At 39.4% G+C, this 21,000-nt stretch overlaps 2 protein-coding genes across 2 annotated transcripts; one reads left to right on the forward strand and one right to left on the reverse strand.

The window, feature by feature from the left end:
* Positions 1–581: 581 nt before the first annotated feature.
* Positions 582–13,307, reverse strand: LOC101487435 (splicing factor U2AF 35 kDa subunit). Its single transcript, XM_004570164.2, has 8 exons — positions 13,159–13,307; positions 10,889–10,976; positions 9,157–9,223; positions 4,044–4,093; positions 3,412–3,510; positions 3,180–3,313; positions 949–1,041; positions 582–860 (listed from the first exon to the last, which is right to left on the reverse strand). Exons 1-8 carry the CDS (start codon positions 13,200–13,202, stop codon positions 752–754), a joined length of 684 nt encoding a protein of 227 aa, XP_004570221.1. The 5' UTR covers positions 13,203–13,307; the 3' UTR covers positions 582–751.
* Positions 13,308–14,039: 732 nt separating this feature from the next.
* Positions 14,040–20,992, forward strand: LOC101488091 (B- and T-lymphocyte attenuator). The gene is made up of 6 exons (XM_004570166.3): positions 14,040–14,451; positions 17,071–17,391; positions 17,533–17,574; positions 17,652–17,774; positions 17,856–17,890; positions 17,969–20,992. Exons 1-6 carry the CDS (start codon positions 14,352–14,354, stop codon positions 18,293–18,295), a joined length of 948 nt encoding a protein of 315 aa, XP_004570223.3. The 5' UTR covers positions 14,040–14,351; the 3' UTR covers positions 18,296–20,992.
* The last annotated feature ends 8 nt before the right edge of the window (positions 20,993–21,000 follow it).

Consider the following 21,000-nt stretch of genomic DNA (forward strand, 5'->3'; position numbering starts at 1 on the left):
ATTCTCTTAAAAAAATACAAATAAAATACTTTTCAACTCCCAAGCAGCATTTAAAAGTACAACACATGTACTGTATTTGCATAGAAGTTTGATGTATTTGTACTTTATTGTAGTATTTGTATCTTTATAACTCCAGACTATGCACATTAAACTTAAACCATCTTAAGTGGATCTTAACCCACCATCTTAATTGCTCAATCAATACTATGACAAAATAAGTTTAGATTTGAGATCTATCTGGAGGTAATTTTTTCTTACTTAAGAGGGTTTTTTTTCCCCTTCTTAAACTACCAGAATATTTATCACATCAAATTTAAGCGAAGTGTCAAAAAAGGGAACTAGTAAAAGAACAGGCTGATTAGTTAGCATTGCATCAGCCATTTACCAGAAAAAAAATGCAGCAACAGTTGTCCGCTGTTAGTGACTGTGTGAAGGAAAGTTTACAGTCTGACAGACTACGAAGGAGCTTTAAAATTAGTCTCTGGTTAGCAGCTTTGGTATAAAAATATAGCAGAGTAATAATAAATCATAATAAAATCCTTCCTAGAATAGGATTGAGTCTTGAAGAAAAGCGGTGCAGATGCAGTTACAAATCTGTTTTTTATTGAGAAAGCGGCACAAGCTTGTCTTAAAAAAAAGGGAATAAGAGAAAGAACACTTCCAACAATTCACAAAAAAACAAAAAACAAAATAACTGTCATCACTGTTGGGCTTTAGGGGGAGAATTTTGGTGGGTCCATCTCGTCTACTTTCAGAATCTTCCGGAGCGTTCTCGATCCCTCGACCTCCGCCTCTCGCGGTCCCGCCGTCGATCCCTGGAGCGGGAACGTCGTTCCCGGGAGCGCGAGCGTGAGCGGTGTCTGGTAAAGAAGAGAGCAAAAGATATTTATTTTCAAATTTAAAAGCCATACACAAAAGCAGTTGTCTTGCTCTCGGGCTTTACAGGACCTTTTCCTGCGGCGGCCGTACAGCTCCCTCCTCAGTTCCCTTGATATTGGTTTCAGATGCATGAAGTTGCAGAAGCCACCTCGGGTGCACTCTCTGTAAGTAAGCAAGTGTGTGAAGTTTGATTTCTATTGCACCTTTCTACATAAACATCACAAAGTGCTTCAAACAAAACACCAGAATATAAATTATCAAGTTCCAGTCACAGATCTCTCAGAAGGAGAGTGTTCCAGAAGCCCAAAACTGTCTCCTTTAGTTTTCGTAAAGAAGATGAGTTCCCAAGACACTCAGCCAGCAGGCTCTGATCACATGAACTCAGGGATCTAAAAGTTTGCTCATGTAAGCTGATGTTTGCCTATGAAAAGCTCTAGAAGTCAAACCCAGAATCTTAAAATGGACCCTGGATTCATCAGGGAGCTGGATCAGCAACTGTGTGATGTGAGAGTACGCCATTCTAGAGTTTCTGCATAAACAAGTGAACGATAAAGCCAGATGTGATGTAATAAATGCATGAATAACAGTCACCGGTTTAGAGTGTGAAACAATGTGACTTAGCTTGGCAGTATGTAACACAGGAAAACAGGATGTGAAGGGTTAACGTTGCTGGCCTTGCATTTTGTAGATCTGTGCCACGAGGAAAAGTTGGCTCATAGTCGCACATTCTGAGGAGCCCTGCCAACCCACCAAGCAGAACACCTAATCTTTATCTGCCTCCAGAGTTGAGGGAGAGCAAACAACCCCGTTGATCCAATGGAAAAAAAAAATAAAAAATCACAGAGGGACTTGTAAAGGAAAAGATCGCAAAGACCCTATCACTGACCAAGGACAGAGTGTAACTACATGTGCACGCTTCTCCTTTGCTCTGTGCCATCATCGTGTCAGCTGATGCTGTCCTTTTAGTTAAATGTGATTGTTTTACACTCAGGGAGACAGGCCCATTACAGTTGCTTCGAGTGCTGCATCCTGAGGCTAGCATCCTTGATTGGTAGACAAGCATTGGCTCCAGGGTGAACAGTGAGGCTCTGTCATCTATCCATCAGCGGCAGGATGACACTGTCTACATTATCTTGTAGACTGTCTAAGTAAATGGCCTGGCCTGTATTTGTATATGCGCCTTCAAAATAAAACAAGACGCACACCAGCTAAGAAGTTGCAACACGCGTTTGCGTACATAAGATTTTCTGGAGGAGGACAGATTTGTTTAGAACTCTTAAAGAAGTCAAAGAAGCAGGCTCCTTTAAGCAATTACTTTGGTGTTCCTCCACCTCCAAAGAAATGTCAGGAGTCCAAAGCGCAAAAGGAGTGCGTATTCTTGGAAAAGTGGTTGCAGGAGGTGAGCTGGCTTCAAACAAATGATGAACGCACAGCGATGTGGTGCAGAATATGCCGTGAAAATCCCACTCTAGTGGACAACTTCTTATCTAGTGCGCGTTTTTTATTTTGACAGCGCACCTGCAGACCACTTATGTGCACCCCTGTATATAACCTTTCAAGCATTAAAGAGGCCGATAGTGCCAGCATTAACAGTAAACTAATGTGACACTGTGAGCATACGATGTTACACATAGTACAAAGTGACAAAATTCTCTTAAATGCACATGCAGTATTTGTTTTAAGAAAGTTTAACCTCTACTCCTTTTTTTACTCACTACAGCCCCGCCCCTCCAGTTCTGCCAGAGGTTTCTTCCTGTTAAAAGGGAGTTTTCCCTCCCACGTTCACCAAATGCTTACTCATAGAGGTTGTCCAATTGTAGAGGTTTTCTTGTATTATCATAGGGTTTTTATCTTACAATATGAAGCATCTTGGGGCAACTGTTGTTGTGGTTTGGCTCTAGATAAAAAACTTTTTTTTCCCTTCCTATAGTCCAGCGGTCCCCAACCCCGGGGCCTCGGACCGGTACCGGTCCGTGAGTCGTTTGGTACCGGGCCGCGAGAGTTGAGGCTCAGGTGTGAAATGTTCAGGGTTTTTATCGGTTTTGAGCGTTATTTTGTTATCGTTTACTTGGTTTTCCTGGGTCTTTTCACATGTGTTATGAATACATTTTCTTTCTTTCGGTACCGGTACTAATTTTATTTTGTTGTAAAGGCCAGTCCGTGAAAATATTGTCGGGCATAAACCGGTCCGTGGCGCTAAAAAGGTTGGAGACCGCTGCTATAGTCTATTAGTCAGCTGGTTAATTAAATACAGTAAAATGCTTTCATTAAACACTAACACGTTTTCTCACAATACTCACCCCATTTCATACTGACGGCAGCAGGCTTCCCTGAAGTCAGTGACTGGGGAGAGTTCTGCGTGGATGGGCTGGCCATTGAACCAGCGGTTGTTAAGGTCCATAACGGCTTTCTCTGCATCCTCCTCGTGACGAAACTACACCCAAAAGACACACACATACTTAGGAAATTACTGGTTTAAGCTCATCATAACAATTCAACCCCGTTTAAATAAACCAAGATCCTAAAACAGACCTTAACATAGACATTGCCGACGAGGTGGTCGCCTAAGTTATCACAGACGTTCATCTCCTCCACTTCTCCATACTTCTCCTCCATCTCTGTGAACACCTCCTGTGTTGGATATTGGGGGGGGGGGGGGGGGGCACAATCGAAACCTGTCAAACCAGTTCTATTCTTATATTGCACCTCTTATAACCAGGAAAACCTACCACACAAACTAACCAAAGTACAAAGCGGCGGTAATGTAAAAACTGTGTAGTAAATAATATGTAGTAGTAAGTAATGCTATTATTGTGGAGTCATGCTGAGTGGCTTTTAATCAGTGAGTAATAAGTTATATAACAACTAAGAAGGATTATTAACCTTTACAAACAATCATCTCTACAACACATATTATAAAAACTGTTTTTAAATCTCATATTCAAAACCTATGAACATGATAAACTCACAATCAGTTTTTATTGGGTTATTAGTTAGCCAAATACCAGCCCCTCTAAACCAATAAAAGATCCTTGCTTCATGAATACACTGTCAATAACACCTTGCCCCAGTTGCTCTTTTTGGCTGAAATATGCAGATAACACATTCATGACGTCCAACAGTGCCACACGTGGGACACAAAGGAGAAACAAAAGTTCACTCACCTCAAAGAACTCATCGTAGTGCTCCTGCATTTCCACATCGCTGACGGCACCTAAAAAACGCCCAAAAAGGGACAGTCATGTCAAAGCTAGACAGACACTGGTGGTTAAAAACTCAGACCATGTTAAGCAACATCAAATCTTGCTAAACCCTGTTAATAATATAAAGTAAAGATTCTGAAGGAGATGCTACACAAACTGTCTTTAACAAGAAAACCCTTTAGTCTTCTCCAGGTTGGTGGATTTACTTTAAAATGACTTTTCTTGCAGTGTTTTGCCACCTTTACAGAACTGTTCACTGAGTACACAGGGATCCTAACATTAAATATGCATTTTAATGACAAACCCCTGACTAAGTCGGGGGCATCACTAGTAGAAGCCAGCTTCAGTAATGCAGAAGCAATCACTGTGCACTCAGTATGAAAACATTAAGTGTAGAAAACCCAGAAACAGTACTTTAATTATAGCTTTTTGGTTTAATCACATCTTGAAAATGAAGGAAGTGAAAGAAAAGCTGCTCTTTGCACATCAGTGCATGACACTGACTGGGCTAATTGGAGTTTAGGCCTGGAAAACATGCAAAACAGCATGAGGCCCAAAAACTCTGTGTGTGTGTGTGTGTACAGAGGACACAATTCTATACTTGACCAAATTTGATGTGGGGAGGTGTGGTATAATGAATTAAGTGCAGTCAGTGCTGGAGGGTCCTGCGGATGAAGGGAGAACTTACAGTGTAAGCATCAGCAGACTGGGCAGTTTTCAAGGTTATGAAGGTAAATGTTCAAGAGGGAAATGGTCTGAAATACAAAACGTAAACTGCTGTGATATAAATCCAACCGAATACAGAGCTGGGGAGGAAAACAATGTTATTAGATAATTTCTGTTGTGAAATTGCTCCTGCTGATCATGTGATGGTTACACCCGTTTGCACAATCTCAAAAAAATAAATAAAAAAATAAAAAATAGACCACTCCGCTGTTTTTCCCCTTAATATAGCAGATCTGTGGTACAAGAAGGCAAGGCTGCACAATCACGCTGTATAATGTAGCTTTTGAATATTTTAGCTCATCATAAAAAGGCTGTAATATTAATAAAGGTCTAAAAGAACACTGCTTGACTCAAAGTTTAATTTTGGAGGTAACAGATCATCAATCACACCTGTTTAGTCTCTTAAAGTGTTTCTGAGTTGATTCATTAGATGAAAACTCTGCTTAAAGATTCATTCATTCATTAAAGATTCACCTCAAAATAATGGATAATCTGAACTTGTTCTTTAAAACATTTATAGCCTCACTTGGATTTTTCTTTGAAGTGGATCTATTATTAAAATTAAATTTTATTTATATAGCCCCCAATCATTACAACAGATTGCTTCAAAGTGCTTTATATTGTAAGGTGAAGACCCTATAATAAAAAAAACAGAAAATAACCCCAACAATCATACGACCCCCTATGAGCAAGCACTTTGGCAACAGTGGGAAGGAAAAACTCCCTTTTAACAGGAAGAAACCTCCGGCAGAACCAGGCTCAGGGAGGGGCGGCAATCTGCTGCAACCGGTTGGGGATGAGCGAGTGAAGACGGGACAAAGACACGCTGTGGAAGAGAGCCAGAGATTAATAATAACTAATAATTAAATGCAGAGGTGTATAAACACATAGGGAGTGAAAAAAGAAGAAGAAGAAATACTCAATGCATCATGGGAATCCCCCAGCAGCCTAGACCTATTGCAGTATAACTCAGGAAGGATTCAGGGTCACCTGATCCAGCCCTAACCAAATGACTTATCAAAAAGGAAAGTAGAGATACTGTCTGTCACACGATTCCAAACTGGAAGCTGAAGGCTCTGCCTCCCATTCTACTTCTAAATCCACCACAAGTAGAGCTGGGCGATATGAGATTTTTTCATATCACGATATGTTTTTTTCATTTCAGGCGATAACGATATCTATCACGATATAAGCCAAATAACTATATTTGTAAGATTTAAATGTGCTGTTGCTCACAAGTAAAATGTGAAATAATCAGCAGCTTGTTTTTATTTAAATATTTATTTCCCATAATAAGTTCAACAGGGTAGATGTACTTAAGGAACATGAGACTTTTTCAGATAAATAAAGGCAAATATTGCAAACTACACAAAAGGCAGCCGCTAAAGCGTTTAAGTTTCAAAATAGAACAAACGAAACAGACTACTAAATTGTCAATTCCACTTAGAAACAAAATATTAATTCTAAAAATAAATCTTAGTTTGTTTTACAGAAGAACAGACAAAACTGACTAACTTTTGTCAATATCAAATAAACTGAGAACTAAAAGGAAATTCTCAATCTCTCCTTGTTGTATAGCTTAGCTTTTCAAACTGTTTTAACAGTTACTTTAGTCTGACAAAAGCCGAATGACGAATTAGCGCTTCCAGTCAGAGACTGAGGCTACGTCCACACGTACACGGGTATTTTTGAAAACGGAGATTTTCCGTTTTCGTTTTAAAAAATAATCCCGTCCACACATAAAGGCAGAAATGAAGGAAAACGCTGCTATGAACATGCCAAAGCAGCAGGTGGCGCTAGATTCCTAACCGTGCAGAAATGTTGGCCAATCAGAAGTCTAGAAGCCTCGGTGGGAAAAAGTAAACAAAGCTGGGGCATAGAAGCAGAACCGAGTCGTATGTGTGGACGGACAGTAACTGTGTGTATATGTAAGCATTTAAACACTGCAGAGAGTAGAATTAACAGTATTGTAGAAATTCATTTCACCGAAACAATAACGTGGCGCACAGTGTGACGCATGCACCAGTTTATTGTATTTCCAGACTTGCTTTCGGCACAATTTACAGTGCACGCTACTCTGTTTTTTGTCAGACTTGAAATAGCCGAAGTACCTTCACACTACGGAACTTCTATGGCTCTTCCGTTCGACAATCTCTCCGGCGTTGGAACCATCATCTGTTTTCTCTTCGGTCACGCTCGGTTGATTTTTCTAGTCGGCACACTCTCCACTTCCTCCATTACGCGCTGGCTCCATTACCCGCTGGCTGCTTCCCAAACAAACACACGTGCGGCTTGGCACTTGTGCTGTACGTAACAAGTCACGCGACGTGACGCTGCGGCTGTGATTGGTTCGGCTCTGCGCTACTTAATTTAGATTGGCTGACCTTTTTTTTTTTTATTTATTTATTTTTAAGAGGACAAGAGCGGTGAGGTCTATCGCGATAGCTTAATTTCTCTATCGAGTAAAAGTTATATCGCGATACATATCGTTATCGTTCTATCGCCCAGCTCTAACCACAAGTACCCATTATGCTCACTTGAAGCTCCAAATTTTTAATTTTTGGTTCCTACTAGGGTAGTTCTGCGTGATTCATGCCTTGGCACAAAAGCCCATTTCACCATCTTTCTACATCTATCTGATTTGGCTCCTGTTGCCCTCTCTTTAAGCAAACTGTTCTGATCAGCTTCCTCTCATAACGAGAGCAGCAGGTGGGAGGCGTTTCTATACCCATCTCTCTATGACATCATACAGAACCAAGAGTATAAAAAAACTCTCCGAATCTGAGCATTCAGAGTAGTCTGAAGGCACACAGGCACTACTTGTCCATATGCTCACACGTTCACATTATCTGAAACTTTGGACAACATTTAAAAGTACATATATAACAGACTATAAGAAAAAGCATAATAGCTCCACTTCAAGTACTACAAATTTCTATTTGTTTTTTTAATTTATCAAGTACAGAGTAGCTGTGTATTAAAAGACAGTCTATCAACATTAAACCAAATACAGGCCTGTCAAAGCTAGCTGGATGTGTAGTTTGAACACAGAGCCCAAAGACAAATAGACAAGCTAATTCTCAATCCACAGGCAGCCTATGACTCCATTACCAACCTACCTGCATGAGAGGGTCTGCTTCAGCTCTGCCAGACTGGGCTCGACATATTTACTGATCTCATTTCTTCCATAATCAGCACAGTTTGTAAGCACTGTTTGCTTTAGTGTCACTGGTCAGACGGTTGTTTACTGCATTCTGAGTTACGTGAAAGCAGAGGCATCAGAAGCAGGTGTTCATGCTTTTTTGTTTGTTTGTATTAGGCGAGTGGTTCCCAAACTTTTTCTGCAGGGCCTCCATCAGTAGATAAAAACATTTTTCAAGGCCACCCCTCACATGCAATCTTATACACACTTTTTTCTCACAAACTCCAAACAGCTTTTTAGTGATCAATACAGAAATACAATTTAAGCATGTGAACCTAAAGAAAAATAACAAATAAGAAGCAACAAGTACTCAGGAAGCACAAACCTCCACCAAGGCAGCAATTTAAAAACTGCCTACGTAATTTAAAAAGTTTGAACTTGTTTTGACTGAACAACAAAGTGCAGACTTTTGTTATTCTCCCTGTTGAAACCCATTTTAATATACTGCACATTATTTTGAGTATAACCATGTTTGTTTATTTTTTAATGTGGAATAATTTACTCGACTATATTTTTATGGTTTTCCATTAGGTGGTAGTGCCTGTTAGGAGGTACTTTTTTTTTTTTTTTAAAGTGGCAGACGTTGTTGTGTTTGAGATGGCTGATGACAGAATCCGTAGGGAGCTCGAGGTTTGCTTTGTGTCACGTGCAAACAACGTCATGGGAGTTTCGAGCCGCGTTACTAAAACGATGTCGATGTCTATGTCTATGTTAAGGTGGTCCTCAGTTTTAATATAAAACAGCTGAAACCAAGTTCAGCAGGTGCTAGTGGAAAAGAGGCATAGCATTATACGACACAGTGGTCCATTTTCATTACACACTGTGGTGAAGCAGAGACTGAGATATGCCTCAGTATATTTTGTGGTCTTTTTGGCAGTTGTACTGTCCACGCTTTGCTTCAGAGACCCATGTGTCATTTTATTCAGCACTGCTGGACCATTACTCTCATAACTGTGCCTTCCTAGTTTGGGAACCACAGGGTTAGATATTACACATCAACTGTGTTGGGGTTCGTGGGAGATAATGGGGTCCGAACAAGTTCTCCAGTGAAGAAGGCTGAAGCAGTCCCTTGGATGTGCTTTTATATTGGACCAGTGCTTTTAGGAAACAGAGCAAGAAAACGTTGCTGATGAAAGTTTCACTTACAGCGAGAAGCGTCGGCTGTCTGCGCACTGTTCTGAGGATTGCGGTAGATGTTCTGAATCAAGATGGTCTGTGGAGAAAACAAGAAAAAGTGCATCTGGTGAGCCAGGAGTGTCAGGTTTTCAACCTTTTCTGGTAACAAAGACTTCAGTTTGAGCCTGTCAGTAATATCATGCTTTAGCACATTTAAAAGAACAAGAAATGTGATAAGTGTGACATATTAGGGTCAATGTAAAACTACACTGGAATGTAGGCTGGCCGTGTGTTTGCGGCAAGTTTGCCATGTCTTCCCCACTCTCTACATTTTAGCCCACACTCACAGTAACCTCAGTTAACCTACTTCACGCAACTTCACATACTTCACATAACATAAAGCACCAACTTTTTCCCAATTTCAAAACACAGGTTACTGAATACCACACACACAAAAAAAAAAACAAATGAAAAAAAAAAAAAAACCCCACACTGAAAATGATCAACAAGAAGTCAGTGACACATTAAGGCAAAGACAAACAAAGCACATGAGTTTGGAATAACATGAACAGGACAATGACCAGAATACTTTTCTCACATTTACACCCACCCACAGAATGAAAATCACTAGAACCAGGACAAGTTCTCTTGTAAAAGAGATCAAATATACTCACGCATGGGATACATTTAACAGGAAAATTCACAGACACTTTTTAGGGTAACAGACTCATTGCTTTATGCATGCAGACCAATTGTGCTTATGAGCGTAGCCACTTCTAAAGGCTCATTTTGAGCCAAGAAAAACCCTCACTTTTTACACACACCATGCAAACCTAACATAACTTTAAAACCACAAAGACTTTGAGCGCATATGAGCAATTTTATGCTCTTGTGTCTAAATCCTTCAGGGCCACGGCATGCAACTCATTAAGTCAAGAGGGCAAACTGCAGGTCTTAATGTTCAATTCCGATTTTTTGATCAAATCCATTTTTTTTGTCTGCTATTCACACTACAAATAAAATGTGACAGCAAACGCGCTCTAGTGTGAACACTCAAAGCGGCCTACATGCGCAAAAGAAGACGTCACACACAACACGCTCTGTTTAGACCCAGACCAAACAGTGTTGTTCGACTGATGGCCCTTAATATAAACACTTGTTTCAGACTTTACGTTTCCCAGTTTTGCTTTAAGTTATAAAGTTATTTTGTTATTTACATATGGCCTGATAATTATCCTTATTGCTGTTTTAGAGAGGAGCAGTGCTTCAAAGTATAGTTGTCTGTCAGAATCTGCAGATTATACAGTACAAATAAAATGTTCACGTTTCTCCAACGTTGTCTTCCCAGCAGTTTCACTGGATGGCCAGGAAGCGTTCACGATGTCTTCTCGGGCACTGATAATTGGTGTCTGTCTTGTGTCAGTGACGTAAAAGACGGATTTAATGCGACATGACCATTCAAACAGCAGTCGCTTTCTAAAACATCAGATATGTATCGGATTCAGTACTACATACAAAAGTGACCCAGATCGGATTTGAAAATATCGGATTTGTGCTGTTAACACTGTCACACCATGATCGGATATGGGTCGCATAGGGTCAAAAAAGTCAGATTTGATGCGCTTTCGCCTGCAGTGTGAACATAGCCTAAGTGGGTCAGGAGGTACACTGGGTTATCAGTGTACTGCAGGGCTGAGGGTTCGTGGTCGACCTCATGCAATAAAGTCATCAATTTAAAAAGGTACTTTGCTGGGATACCCACCTGGCTGAAGGTTGGTTTGTTGTGCAATCTCGAACAGCGGTCTCCATGTCTGCAAGCTCCAATTTTAAAGTAGAAGGAACAATTGACCCTGAAAAAAGAAGAAAAATCATTATCACACATATTTAGAATCTGACCTTGGGTGTTGCTAAGGTGTACGAATGTTGACATATTAACAGAACTAATGAAAAAGCAGAATGCAACTACCCTGTTTGTTCTGAACCATCAGTGATGGGTCTTAAACCGTTTATAGACAAAACCTAATACGGAGCGTAGAGATATAACCTTTATAAGCAATAGACAATAACTGTTTTATTACAGATGCAACATACAATAACAGTAGCTGCACTACAGTAACACAACCACACCCATAACACTGCACAGAAACAGCACAATGCTGCACACTCCGACTGGTAAGATAACGAATGAAATGACTGTGATAAATACAAAGGTTTGGTTGAAGGTTTGTTAACATCTGAGGCTGGTTTTAAAGACCATAAAGCCAACAAAGTTAGAAAATGAGACTAACTACGCTTCACAACCCGATAACTTGTTGTAGATGCTCTAGTCCTGCAGGTGCTGTCGCTGCCAGACCAGGCCTGACGTCTGGCTAAGTCCACAAAACACAGACGCTTCCTTGCAAAACAGAAAGACCAGATTTACATAGCCTGTCTAAAATGGGAGGGAGGGGTGCATTACAGAATGAAATCCAAAAGTATCAGGGCCATGACCGTCAGGTCCTTGGGAGTCATAGTTATACAAGAAGTTGGAACTTCATCCACTCCCAGAGGAAGTCAGGGCAAAACCCAGTCAGGAAACGAAAGTCTGTGTCTGCTTCATTTAGGACATGTGAAATGTCAGAGTAGTGCAGACACCAGGTGCAGAGGTGTTATGCGTTTTACATTTAATACATACTCGAAAAGATGTGGGAAGAAAAAAAAGGTACCAAAAAACTTCCAAAACATATATTTTGCATTTCTTTTAACTATTAAAAGCATTTTAATCAACTCATAGCTCTCTGTGAAATTGGTTGATTGTATACAAATGATAATCTTAATATAATGATGCAATATGGACTAAACTTACTATATAAACTGCTTAGGTTACCAGGGTTATCAACAACTATAATGAATTTGGGAATTATACTTTATGACCCATAAATCTGTTGAAATTATATATATATTATGTGTAGCAGCTTATGTCAAAACCAGCATCTACAATATGTGTACATTGTTGTTTGTAAATACAGTTTTCTAAACAATTTTCAGTTGTTGTTTTTTAATTATTTGGGACAAGTCACGCATTCCTGTAAATAAGAGATCATCAAACAGCAACACTAATAGTACCTGTAACGGATTACTTTGTCTTATACAATGAATGTGTAAGAAGAACAATAAATACATGTTACTCATTTGTTTGGTGTATAGGAACAACTTTTTTTCACCATCATTACCACCAAGTCACGTCTTTTTCATATAAGACTGAAGCAATGAAGCACTGCGGGGCTCACTACTAGTACTGAAAGACATCAGTCGCATAGTAGACCGTGTGAACATTACAGCTACGGCTGGCCTACTTACTGATCTTTCATTAACGCGATACTTGATCAAAGTTTGTCCGGGAATTAAATTACATTGATTCTAGCCTCTTAATACGCACAGTACAAATGGATGTACGTTTCTGGCTCTGCTTGGGTATCTCAACCACTGTTGTGTTTCACCCGTACGAAACCAAAGATCCTACTTGTGGAAATCATCACATCAGTACATAAACGTATAGCTAACTTAAAGCTACTTTTAAGACTTCAGCAGGCACATAGTGGAAGATGCTTTCTGCTGCACTCCACCGGTGGGGCGGAACAATACAAGCCAGACAGGTACTCTGCTAATCAGCTTCTTAACTGAGCGGGCCACGCGTTAGCGGTTTCTTCTTCTTTTTGAAAATTTCTTTAACATACACTTAACATACACTCCAGTTGTGCACGCACAAACTGGAAACATTTAAAACAACTGAATGTTTTGGCGCAAACTAACAGCACGCAAAGGCTGCAAGTTAGCCAGGGCATGAGTTTCATTCAAAGCGTTAGCTTAACGTTAGCTTCCTCCTGCTAAGGTTAGCTTGACTGGGACATGCAGCTGAGCTGTGGGTACAAAATAAGCCCCACCGCCGGCAAAATAGAACCACTGCAAGCACACTTTACATAAAAGCGATATCTTATACGAATTTAAGAACGAATAATATTTAAAACTGACTGAAAACTGTTCAAAACTTACTTGTCTTTCTCTGTACCGAAAATGGATGCCAGGTACTCCGCCATTTTCGGGTCGTCGGAAACGTCCTCGTTACGTCATTACGTAAAGAGTGGGCGCTTGCGTATGGTTTTCATCCTGTACTTAGCCGTACCGCCGGCTGACAGCGCTGTTGTTTCAGAAATTAGTTCCCTCCTCGGGTGAACAGCGCTGTGCCATTTTTTTAATTTTCTCGAATAGCATGAAAATTCCCCTTTGATTAAGTAGTTTTACGTTATTCCCCACCAAAATGAGGACTAGTTTCCAGATATAGAATTGGAAAAAATTAAGCAAATTTATTTCCAGTTGGGACGCAGCATTACAAAGTAGGCTATTAGAATTATACTTTTACTTATAAAACAGCCAGATTATTTTTTTTAAGTGGATAGCTACTTTTCCACATGCTGGTGGCCAAAGCTGAGAGATATGGGCAAAAGAAAAAAAGCTCAGTGTACTTTTAAGTATAGGTGAAGCTCCCAACCACAGTATATTTCTATTCAAAAGATAAAAAAGCAACCCTGACATCTTTGGGGTGATTTATATCTTCAGAAACCTCCCAGAGGACTCCATTAAAACCCAACTGAAGGTGATTGACTGACAGATAAGGGGTCCACGGGTTGATGGTCTTACCAAAACAGCAACCACACACACATGTCAACAGAGTGGGCATTAAAGCCTAACAGGCCACAAAGTCCCCATCTCCTCTTCAGAGCAATGTACACCCTCCGCTCAAACCACAGTGCTCTGCACAAGGTCGCACAAGTTTGCAGGAGAGGCAGACGGCAACTTAAAAGGAAAGGAGAGGGGAAAGGAAGTCAGCTTAAAGAAGGTAAACCACACACTCTACCCAGAAGTGATGATGAAGGTGCACAGGTTCACAGAGCGAAACAAGACTCTGAAATGAAAAGTGTGCGCGAGAGAGGGCTCATGTGGGAACCCCCTGTTTTTGAGATATTTCACTGAATTTGACTTGCAAGATTTGCAGAAGCAAGACCACCCACTGGTGTACACACCCCAGCTTCAATCACACAGAGGGTGGGAGAGAGACAGAGATAAGGGGAAAGGAGTGAGCAGAAAGAGGAAGGAGCAAGTTTCATATCAGTGTTTCTCTTTTGGGTTTATCACATAATAATGCGCTTGGAGGAACATTACTGCCTTGGGCTGGCTGTTACTGGACAATGACGGGAGCTTTTCTCAGCATCATGAGGGCTAATCGATGCTGGACCATCCTCCATGTGTCCATCTTGGTTGGGCTGCTCCTCACCTTAAATGCTCAGAGTAAGTTGATGTTTTTGTACAGATCGTGTTGTGCCGTCTCAGTATTTGTGGAATATTTGCTTTCTTCTCTTCTCAGGCAGTCAGGCTGAGAAGTAAAGTGTTTGCGATCGTACTGGAAATGATCTGATAAAAGCTGTTGGCCTGATATTTTTAAAGGTTGTGACCCGGAAAGTGCCACATCCACATATGATGTAACTTTTGAGTGAAAAGTGGCTGCCAGTCGTGCAGCTTTAAAAAAAGATCAGAGGCAGAATTCAGTTAGATCTCAAAATCTCAAACTCAAACTATCAGTGGTATCAGATATCGAAGGCAGATTCTGCCATAAATGGCACAGCCTGCCTTTAAACATCTGCAGAGCTTTCTGTTTCAGATGCTAAAACTTTTGCTTCTGTTCTCCCAGAGCAGCAGGGTTTCTTACGTGTGGGAGCTTGATGGAAATAATTTGCACAGGAGGAAAAGATCATATATATTAAAAAGAAATTCTCAGAGCTCAATTAATCGCCTACTTTATGTTCCTTGTGCTTTTTTATGTGTGTGATGGTTTGGATCAGGGGAGATACTAGCTCCGTGTAATTTCCTGTTTTTAATTTCTCATGGGAAACGTAAGATGCACGTGACTTTATTCACAGCCAGTATAGTGACATACGCAAATGAGCGCACTCCTTTAATATAACTAAAATATTAAAAGTGAAGTGTCAGGTATTTAATCTTGTGTGTGCCGTCATTAAAAAGAAACACAGTTGAAAATTAGGAAGCAAAAAGTATAACATCAGTGAATCAGACATAATAGAGCTGCTGTAATTTTTAGTTATGAATAAGGTTAAAAAGACTGTGTGGACTGGGAGAGGCTGTGTTTGTGGGTCTGTGTCAAAAGGAATTGACCACACAAGTAAGAAATGAAACTGTGCAACTTCCTAGAGAGGACACAAGATGTACAGCAGTGGTTTTAATGGAGTAGGAAGAGCAATGTTGTCCAAAACCAAAGGCTAGACAAACAGAAAGACACACAACAAAAAGACTGGAGTGGGCGAGACATGAAGTGACAAATAAACTGCTCATAAAACACAAAATAGCTTCGCCCAACGCTGATAAAAAGAATGCTGATGAATGGCTTCAAAATCTTTAGTTAAATGAAATCAAAATATTTCTGTGGCTCAGATTAAATCTGTTGTGTTTTACGTGGATCTGGTCAGGCCCGCTACAGACACCGCACAGTGTGAGGCGTCAGAATGGGCAGATATCAGGCTTCGTAAGAATAAAGGGTGTGGTGTAGATAATTAAATACATTTGTTTACGTGGCAGTATTTCTTATAAAAATACTAAGAGACTCCTGTTCACAAGAATATTGCTCAGAGAGGGATTTTCCCTCATGACAATGATCACAAACATACTGTAGTAAATACACAAGAGGAGAAACAATGATAACACAGACATGGTCACCTGTTGCGATGATGCAATACTCGTCTGGGCCCAATGAAGCCTCACATCCCTGTAAAATTTCTGTTTCAAAAAATGTTTAAAAAGTATCAATGGTCTTAATCACATATTTAAAAAAATTGACAATCTAAATATCCCCTCACAGTAATGCTTATTAAAACACCTTTTTCTACAGATTACTTGCTATAGTCACTCTGGTCTACTACAAGGTGTCTTTAAATGTGGTCTAAAGGTGATACAGTTGTCAGTGCTAATATTAATAGTAATCATGAAGGTGGGACCTAAATATTTGTCTGCCATAATGCTGGACTCTGCCTAAACACACGCCTGCTAAAAGATTTTTTTATGGTGAATGTTAAACGACAGAAACACTGTGGGACAGCAGCAGCTAAAAGTAATGTTTTTATAAATTGCAATTACAGGTTTATATGGACTTCACTTAAAGCATAACTATTATTATCAAATTCTTGTCTCGGTAAAAATGTCTAATAATTAATTCAAAAAAATTCACAGGCATTCTTAAACTGCTCTGAAGCTTCTGGGTTCAAATTCTCCCTCTTAACATAATATTCTTTGGTAAAACTTGAAAAGCAAAATCATCTCTTAAAGGTTTTCTACAGGACAGTTATGATAGGTGCTGTCCTGAAAACTCAGAAGTTTAAACTTCCAGTTTTTCTGTCATATGATAAACAGCTCCGGGACACATGCTGGTGGATCTTGTAGTGAGACTGTGAGCTCAGTATTTAAGAGCAGTGGAATATCTGACAGTAAAAGGTATACATTAAATTAATACACGTGGCTTTAGGTTTCCCTTTGTGTTAGGACGGGTTCACTCACAGTTTGCTGAACTGCTGGAGTTCATGCAAATTACTTTTCCACTCATTATCAAATAAATGTCACTGAGTGATTTTTCTTTTTAATCTTTTTTTTTTTCATTCTTACTGTTTGTCATACCTCATGTTTACTTCTTTGATCTTATTGTTGCAATATGATGGATATGTTTATATATTTATTAGTCTTCAATTAAACAGTCTTTATATAAATGTATTGTCTAAACACCTTTGATCAGTCTCTTGTGTAATATATTGCTTTATGTTCTCAATTAAATTAAAATTAACATCAAACATTTCTTAATTTCTAATTGTTCTTCTTTATGTGTTTGGTATAATTTCTCTTCTGCAGGTGACTCTGACTGTTCTACAGAAATTAGAGTACGTCGCAACACAGTTTATAATGCATCAGCTGGACAACAACTTTGGATTAATTGCCCAGTATTTTTTTGCAATGATTCACCAACAACAGTCACCTGGTATAAAGTTGAGGAAGCTATTGTCCCCGTCAATGTCAGCGGTGACAGTCACATTAAAACAGATTTGAAACCTTTAAACAAATCAGTATGGATCTTCTATTTGATCTTCCAGAACATTCTCAGACATGACTCTGGTCAGTATCAGTGTCAAGGTGGAGGGAGTATGGGTCATGCCATCACTGTCAATGTCTATGGTGAGTGTGGATTTTTCACCAATTATAATTCTCTAAGAAACCTTCACTCACACTGAACAGTGGACTTTTTCTGAATCTCATGATATTTTTGTGTTGTTCAGACCTCAGACAGCTTCTCTGTTGTTTTTTTTTTTTTTACAGATCATGCTGAAATTACCACTATTACACAGAATAATCTCACAGGTAAGAAAGGTTTTATATAATGTGTGTTGTTGTAGCTTTATTGAATCCAAACTGACTGAAACCTGTTTTTCTTGCAGTCAGCACGACTGCTCCTGACAATACAGAAACCTTGTTGCCGTACGTGTACTCTGCTGCTGGGATCGCCACATTCGTCATCATAGTCATAATCATATCTGTCATATCAATGCGAGGCTGTAAAGGTGAGCTGTTCTCTCGCCTTTTCAAAATAAAACATCACCAGATGTACTGAATACTAAACATGTAAACTGTCCATCCTGCAGGGAAGCCAAAGAAAGACAGTCAAGCTGAAAATCAGGTAAGATATAAAATATTTCAAGCTTATCACATTTTTTCCATCAATAATTTTAACTCGAACATTTTTGGATGTTTCCAGTACATGCAGATCCCCATGGTGGAGCGACCTCTTCCTCAACCCAGCTTGGAGCCCTCACAGAGAGGAAGCCCCTATGCTGCACCATCTCGGAGATCTACCAAGAGGAAAACTCCACCAAGGCAGCCCAATGAGTTTAGATTATCAAGAGATAATGAGCAGGCTTATGGGCCGAGTCATGTGGGCAGAGAGAGACAGAGGAACACCGTGGAGGAGGAGAGCGGCTCTGTTGTGTATGCTGCTCTTAACCACGAGCTGCCTCAGCGGGTTAATCGGCCACGGATGGAGGTGGAAGAGACCTCAGAGTACGCAGCCATCCGTTTGGCATAAAGACTAAGAACTGCTTGACTAAATCACACTAGAGGACAACTGATGAATATCTGAAGCTGGTGTAACTCCACCAGAGGAGACCTGAAGGACAGTTAGAAGGGAATGCAGAGACTCGAAGTAAAGAGTGTGGATACCAAAAACACAACTCATCACTTCTGTAAAAACTGCTCTTTGATCTTTGAGTTATACCGCATAGACCATCACACCTTGTTTACCTGAGATCCTGAAGACTTGTTAATAATTTAAATAGCAGAATCAGCACCCTCACATTTTGGTCAATATTTAAAAGCCTACAAGCTTTCATAAGTGTTTTTACTCTCGCTGATTATGCCTCTGCTCAGTTTGGGATTTAGCAGAGTTATGCTGAGATTCTTCACCAGATGTCATGTCACTTACAATGGGTACACTAACAAGAGCTGTGTTAGAGCATGTTTGATATATATGGGCACAATGTCTCAGCACAGACAATACCACCCAGTGTACCTAGCAAATTACACCTACAACGTCAATCAACCATAAAATACAACCTGTGCCAAGCAAACTGCAAAGAGTATGGTCTGAGCACACACATCACATTGTGTTTAGATTTAAAGCTGTTAGGGATTCTAACACCAAAGCTGTTGCCTCAAATGGTGCTTAATAGAAGCATTTTGTGTCATGTGGCATCATAAGCAGTCATCTCCAGGGCTGAAAAATGACAGAGGTGCCAAAAACTGCAGTTCCTCAAATGTCCACTTGAGGTTGACTACAAAAGTCAATCCTTGTAGTTAAAATGATCCAAGTTTACACCAGGAATAACATAGCAGCATGTCAAAAAGTAAAGGCTTGAAAATAATACCAAACTAGCTGGTAATATCAGTCAGCATTACTTATTTCTGTAGGTTACTCCTGTGCAGAGATGGGCAGTAACGCGTTACTTGTTACTTGTAACGCGTTACTGTAATCGATTACTTTTTTCAGGTACTTTTTGGCAATAGTAATCCCTTACTTTACGTAAGGGATTACTATTGCAAAAACGGTAATTAGATCACCGTTACTTTCCCGTAGGAACGCTGCGTTACTGCGTTACTAAAACCGTGATTTTTTTGCGAGAATGTCTCATGACAGTGACGTAAGCGAGTGCAACATTCGTGAAAACAGCTGTGTGCAGATCAACAATGGATAATATATTGAGTGCAGGAGAGAGTATGAGCGTGCAGCGTTTAAAGCGTGGAAGTACTGACCTTATTTTGAGTTTGATTCCATAAAAAGTGACAAAAATATTAGTGTCCGTTGTGTGTGGGAACAAAACTTCTTTTTACAGCGAAACACCCCCCCCCCAAACTTCTAAGCAAGCACCGAGTGCGCTACGACATAATGGGAAACTCACAGAGAAACTCCTGCTATACAGGTGAAAATATAGCAACAGGACCGCAAGTCTTTGATTTTATTTATTTTCTGCCGTGTTTTACTTGCATCTATTTGAAGGAGTGAGTGTAAACAAAAATATATTTTATTTTATGTGCTGGAATGTGTAGAAAATAGGTTTAAATGTTAAACAAATTTCTTCCAGTCAGAGAATGTTGCATATAATTAAAATTTTGCTTGATGCATAAAGTTAAAAGGTTAAAACTAATAAACCAAGTTTTTAAAAAGAGACTTTTCCATTTGATTACATTTTGTATGATGGATTATGCAGAAAAAGTAGAATTGGACTGAAAGATCTATTGCTTTCCATACTTTATCACCTATTCAGGTTGTAAATCGTGTTTTTTAAAAGTAACTAAGTAACTAAGTAATTAATTACTTTTGAAAATAAGTAATCAGTAAAGTAATGGGATTACTTTTTGGGGAAGTAATCCGTAATTAGTTACTGATTACATTTTTCAAGTAACTTGACCAACACTGCTCCTGTGTGCTGCAGCTCCAGTGCTGTGTCAGAATGATGTAAAACAACAGCACTGTTCCTGTTAGCATGTCAGTTCATTAGCAGGAATGTGCACATTGTAGTGAATTTTAGTTCAATTCTATATACACGATCATCCTGCCATTATTCCTCATTAGTTTACCAAATATTTATTAACATGCTACTAAAATTAGGTTCCCACTGTTTTTGTGTTACAGTAAAAATTGTTGAAAATATATCTGCGCTGGGATATTAATGCATCATTTTAAAATACTAAAAATGTAGATTTGTGACCAGATCTGTAAAGATGTACAACTTCTGCAGGGATGTGGGTTAAGAGCCATATACAGGTATAGCAAACTCAGGGAGAGAGAGATGATCATTGTTCTGAGGATTATTGTCACTGTATTTGTGTGCATGACACATGAGTAAACTGTCCTCTAAGACAGAGGTGTCACAGAAGCTGTAGTCAGGTTAAGTCGTAGTACAAAACAAATTTTTGGAGATTTTTATGATTGTGTGTATTGATTTGAATGTTTGTTTGTTTTTTGTCATGCACTCACTGTGATGTTCTTCTGTTGCACATCCATGACTTGAATTAACTCTTGAGAAACTTACCTATGATAACAGTAATGGTTATCTGTCTGTATCATATCAGCTATCCACTGACTTTCTGACTACATGAATGACTAATGAGCTATTGTACTTATTGTGATTCTTTTGGGAATAGAAATGTAATATTAATCATTTTGTGCAAGTAAAAACTATAATATTTTCTCCATATCTGTTAGATTTAAAAAAAAGATTATAATGATTCATT

This window comes from Maylandia zebra, linkage group LG23 (genome assembly GCF_041146795.1).
Source record: "Maylandia zebra isolate NMK-2024a linkage group LG23, Mzebra_GT3a, whole genome shotgun sequence".
Taxonomy (NCBI): Eukaryota; Metazoa; Chordata; class Actinopteri; order Cichliformes; family Cichlidae; genus Maylandia; species Maylandia zebra.

What these genes read in the sequence shown, in the direction of transcription:
- LOC101487435 (XM_004570164.2), bottom strand. Translation starts at nt 13,202, where the DNA reads ATGGCGGAGTACCTGGCATCCATTTTCGGTACAGAGAAAGACAA. An exon ending in TTCGGTACAGAGAAAGACAA is followed by an intron (nt 10,977 to 13,158) that starts GTAAGTTTTGAA and finishes TTCTTTTTTCAG; the next exon opens with GGTCAATTGTTCCTTCTACT. An exon ending in TGCCGTCAGTATGAAATGGG is followed by an intron (nt 1,042 to 3,179) that starts GTGAGTATTGTG and finishes GCTTACTTACAG; the next exon opens with AGAGTGCACCCGAGGTGGCT.
- LOC101488091 (XM_004570166.3), top strand. Translation starts at nt 14,352, where the DNA reads ATGACGGGAGCTTTTCTCAGCATCATGAGGGCTAATCGATGCTGGACC. An exon ending in CCTCACCTTAAATGCTCAGA is followed by an intron (nt 14,452 to 17,070) that starts GTAAGTTGATGT and finishes TCTCTTCTGCAG; the next exon opens with GTGACTCTGACTGTTCTACA. An exon ending in ATCAATGCGAGGCTGTAAAG is followed by an intron (nt 17,775 to 17,855) that starts GTGAGCTGTTCT and finishes TCCATCCTGCAG; the next exon opens with GGAAGCCAAAGAAAGACAGT.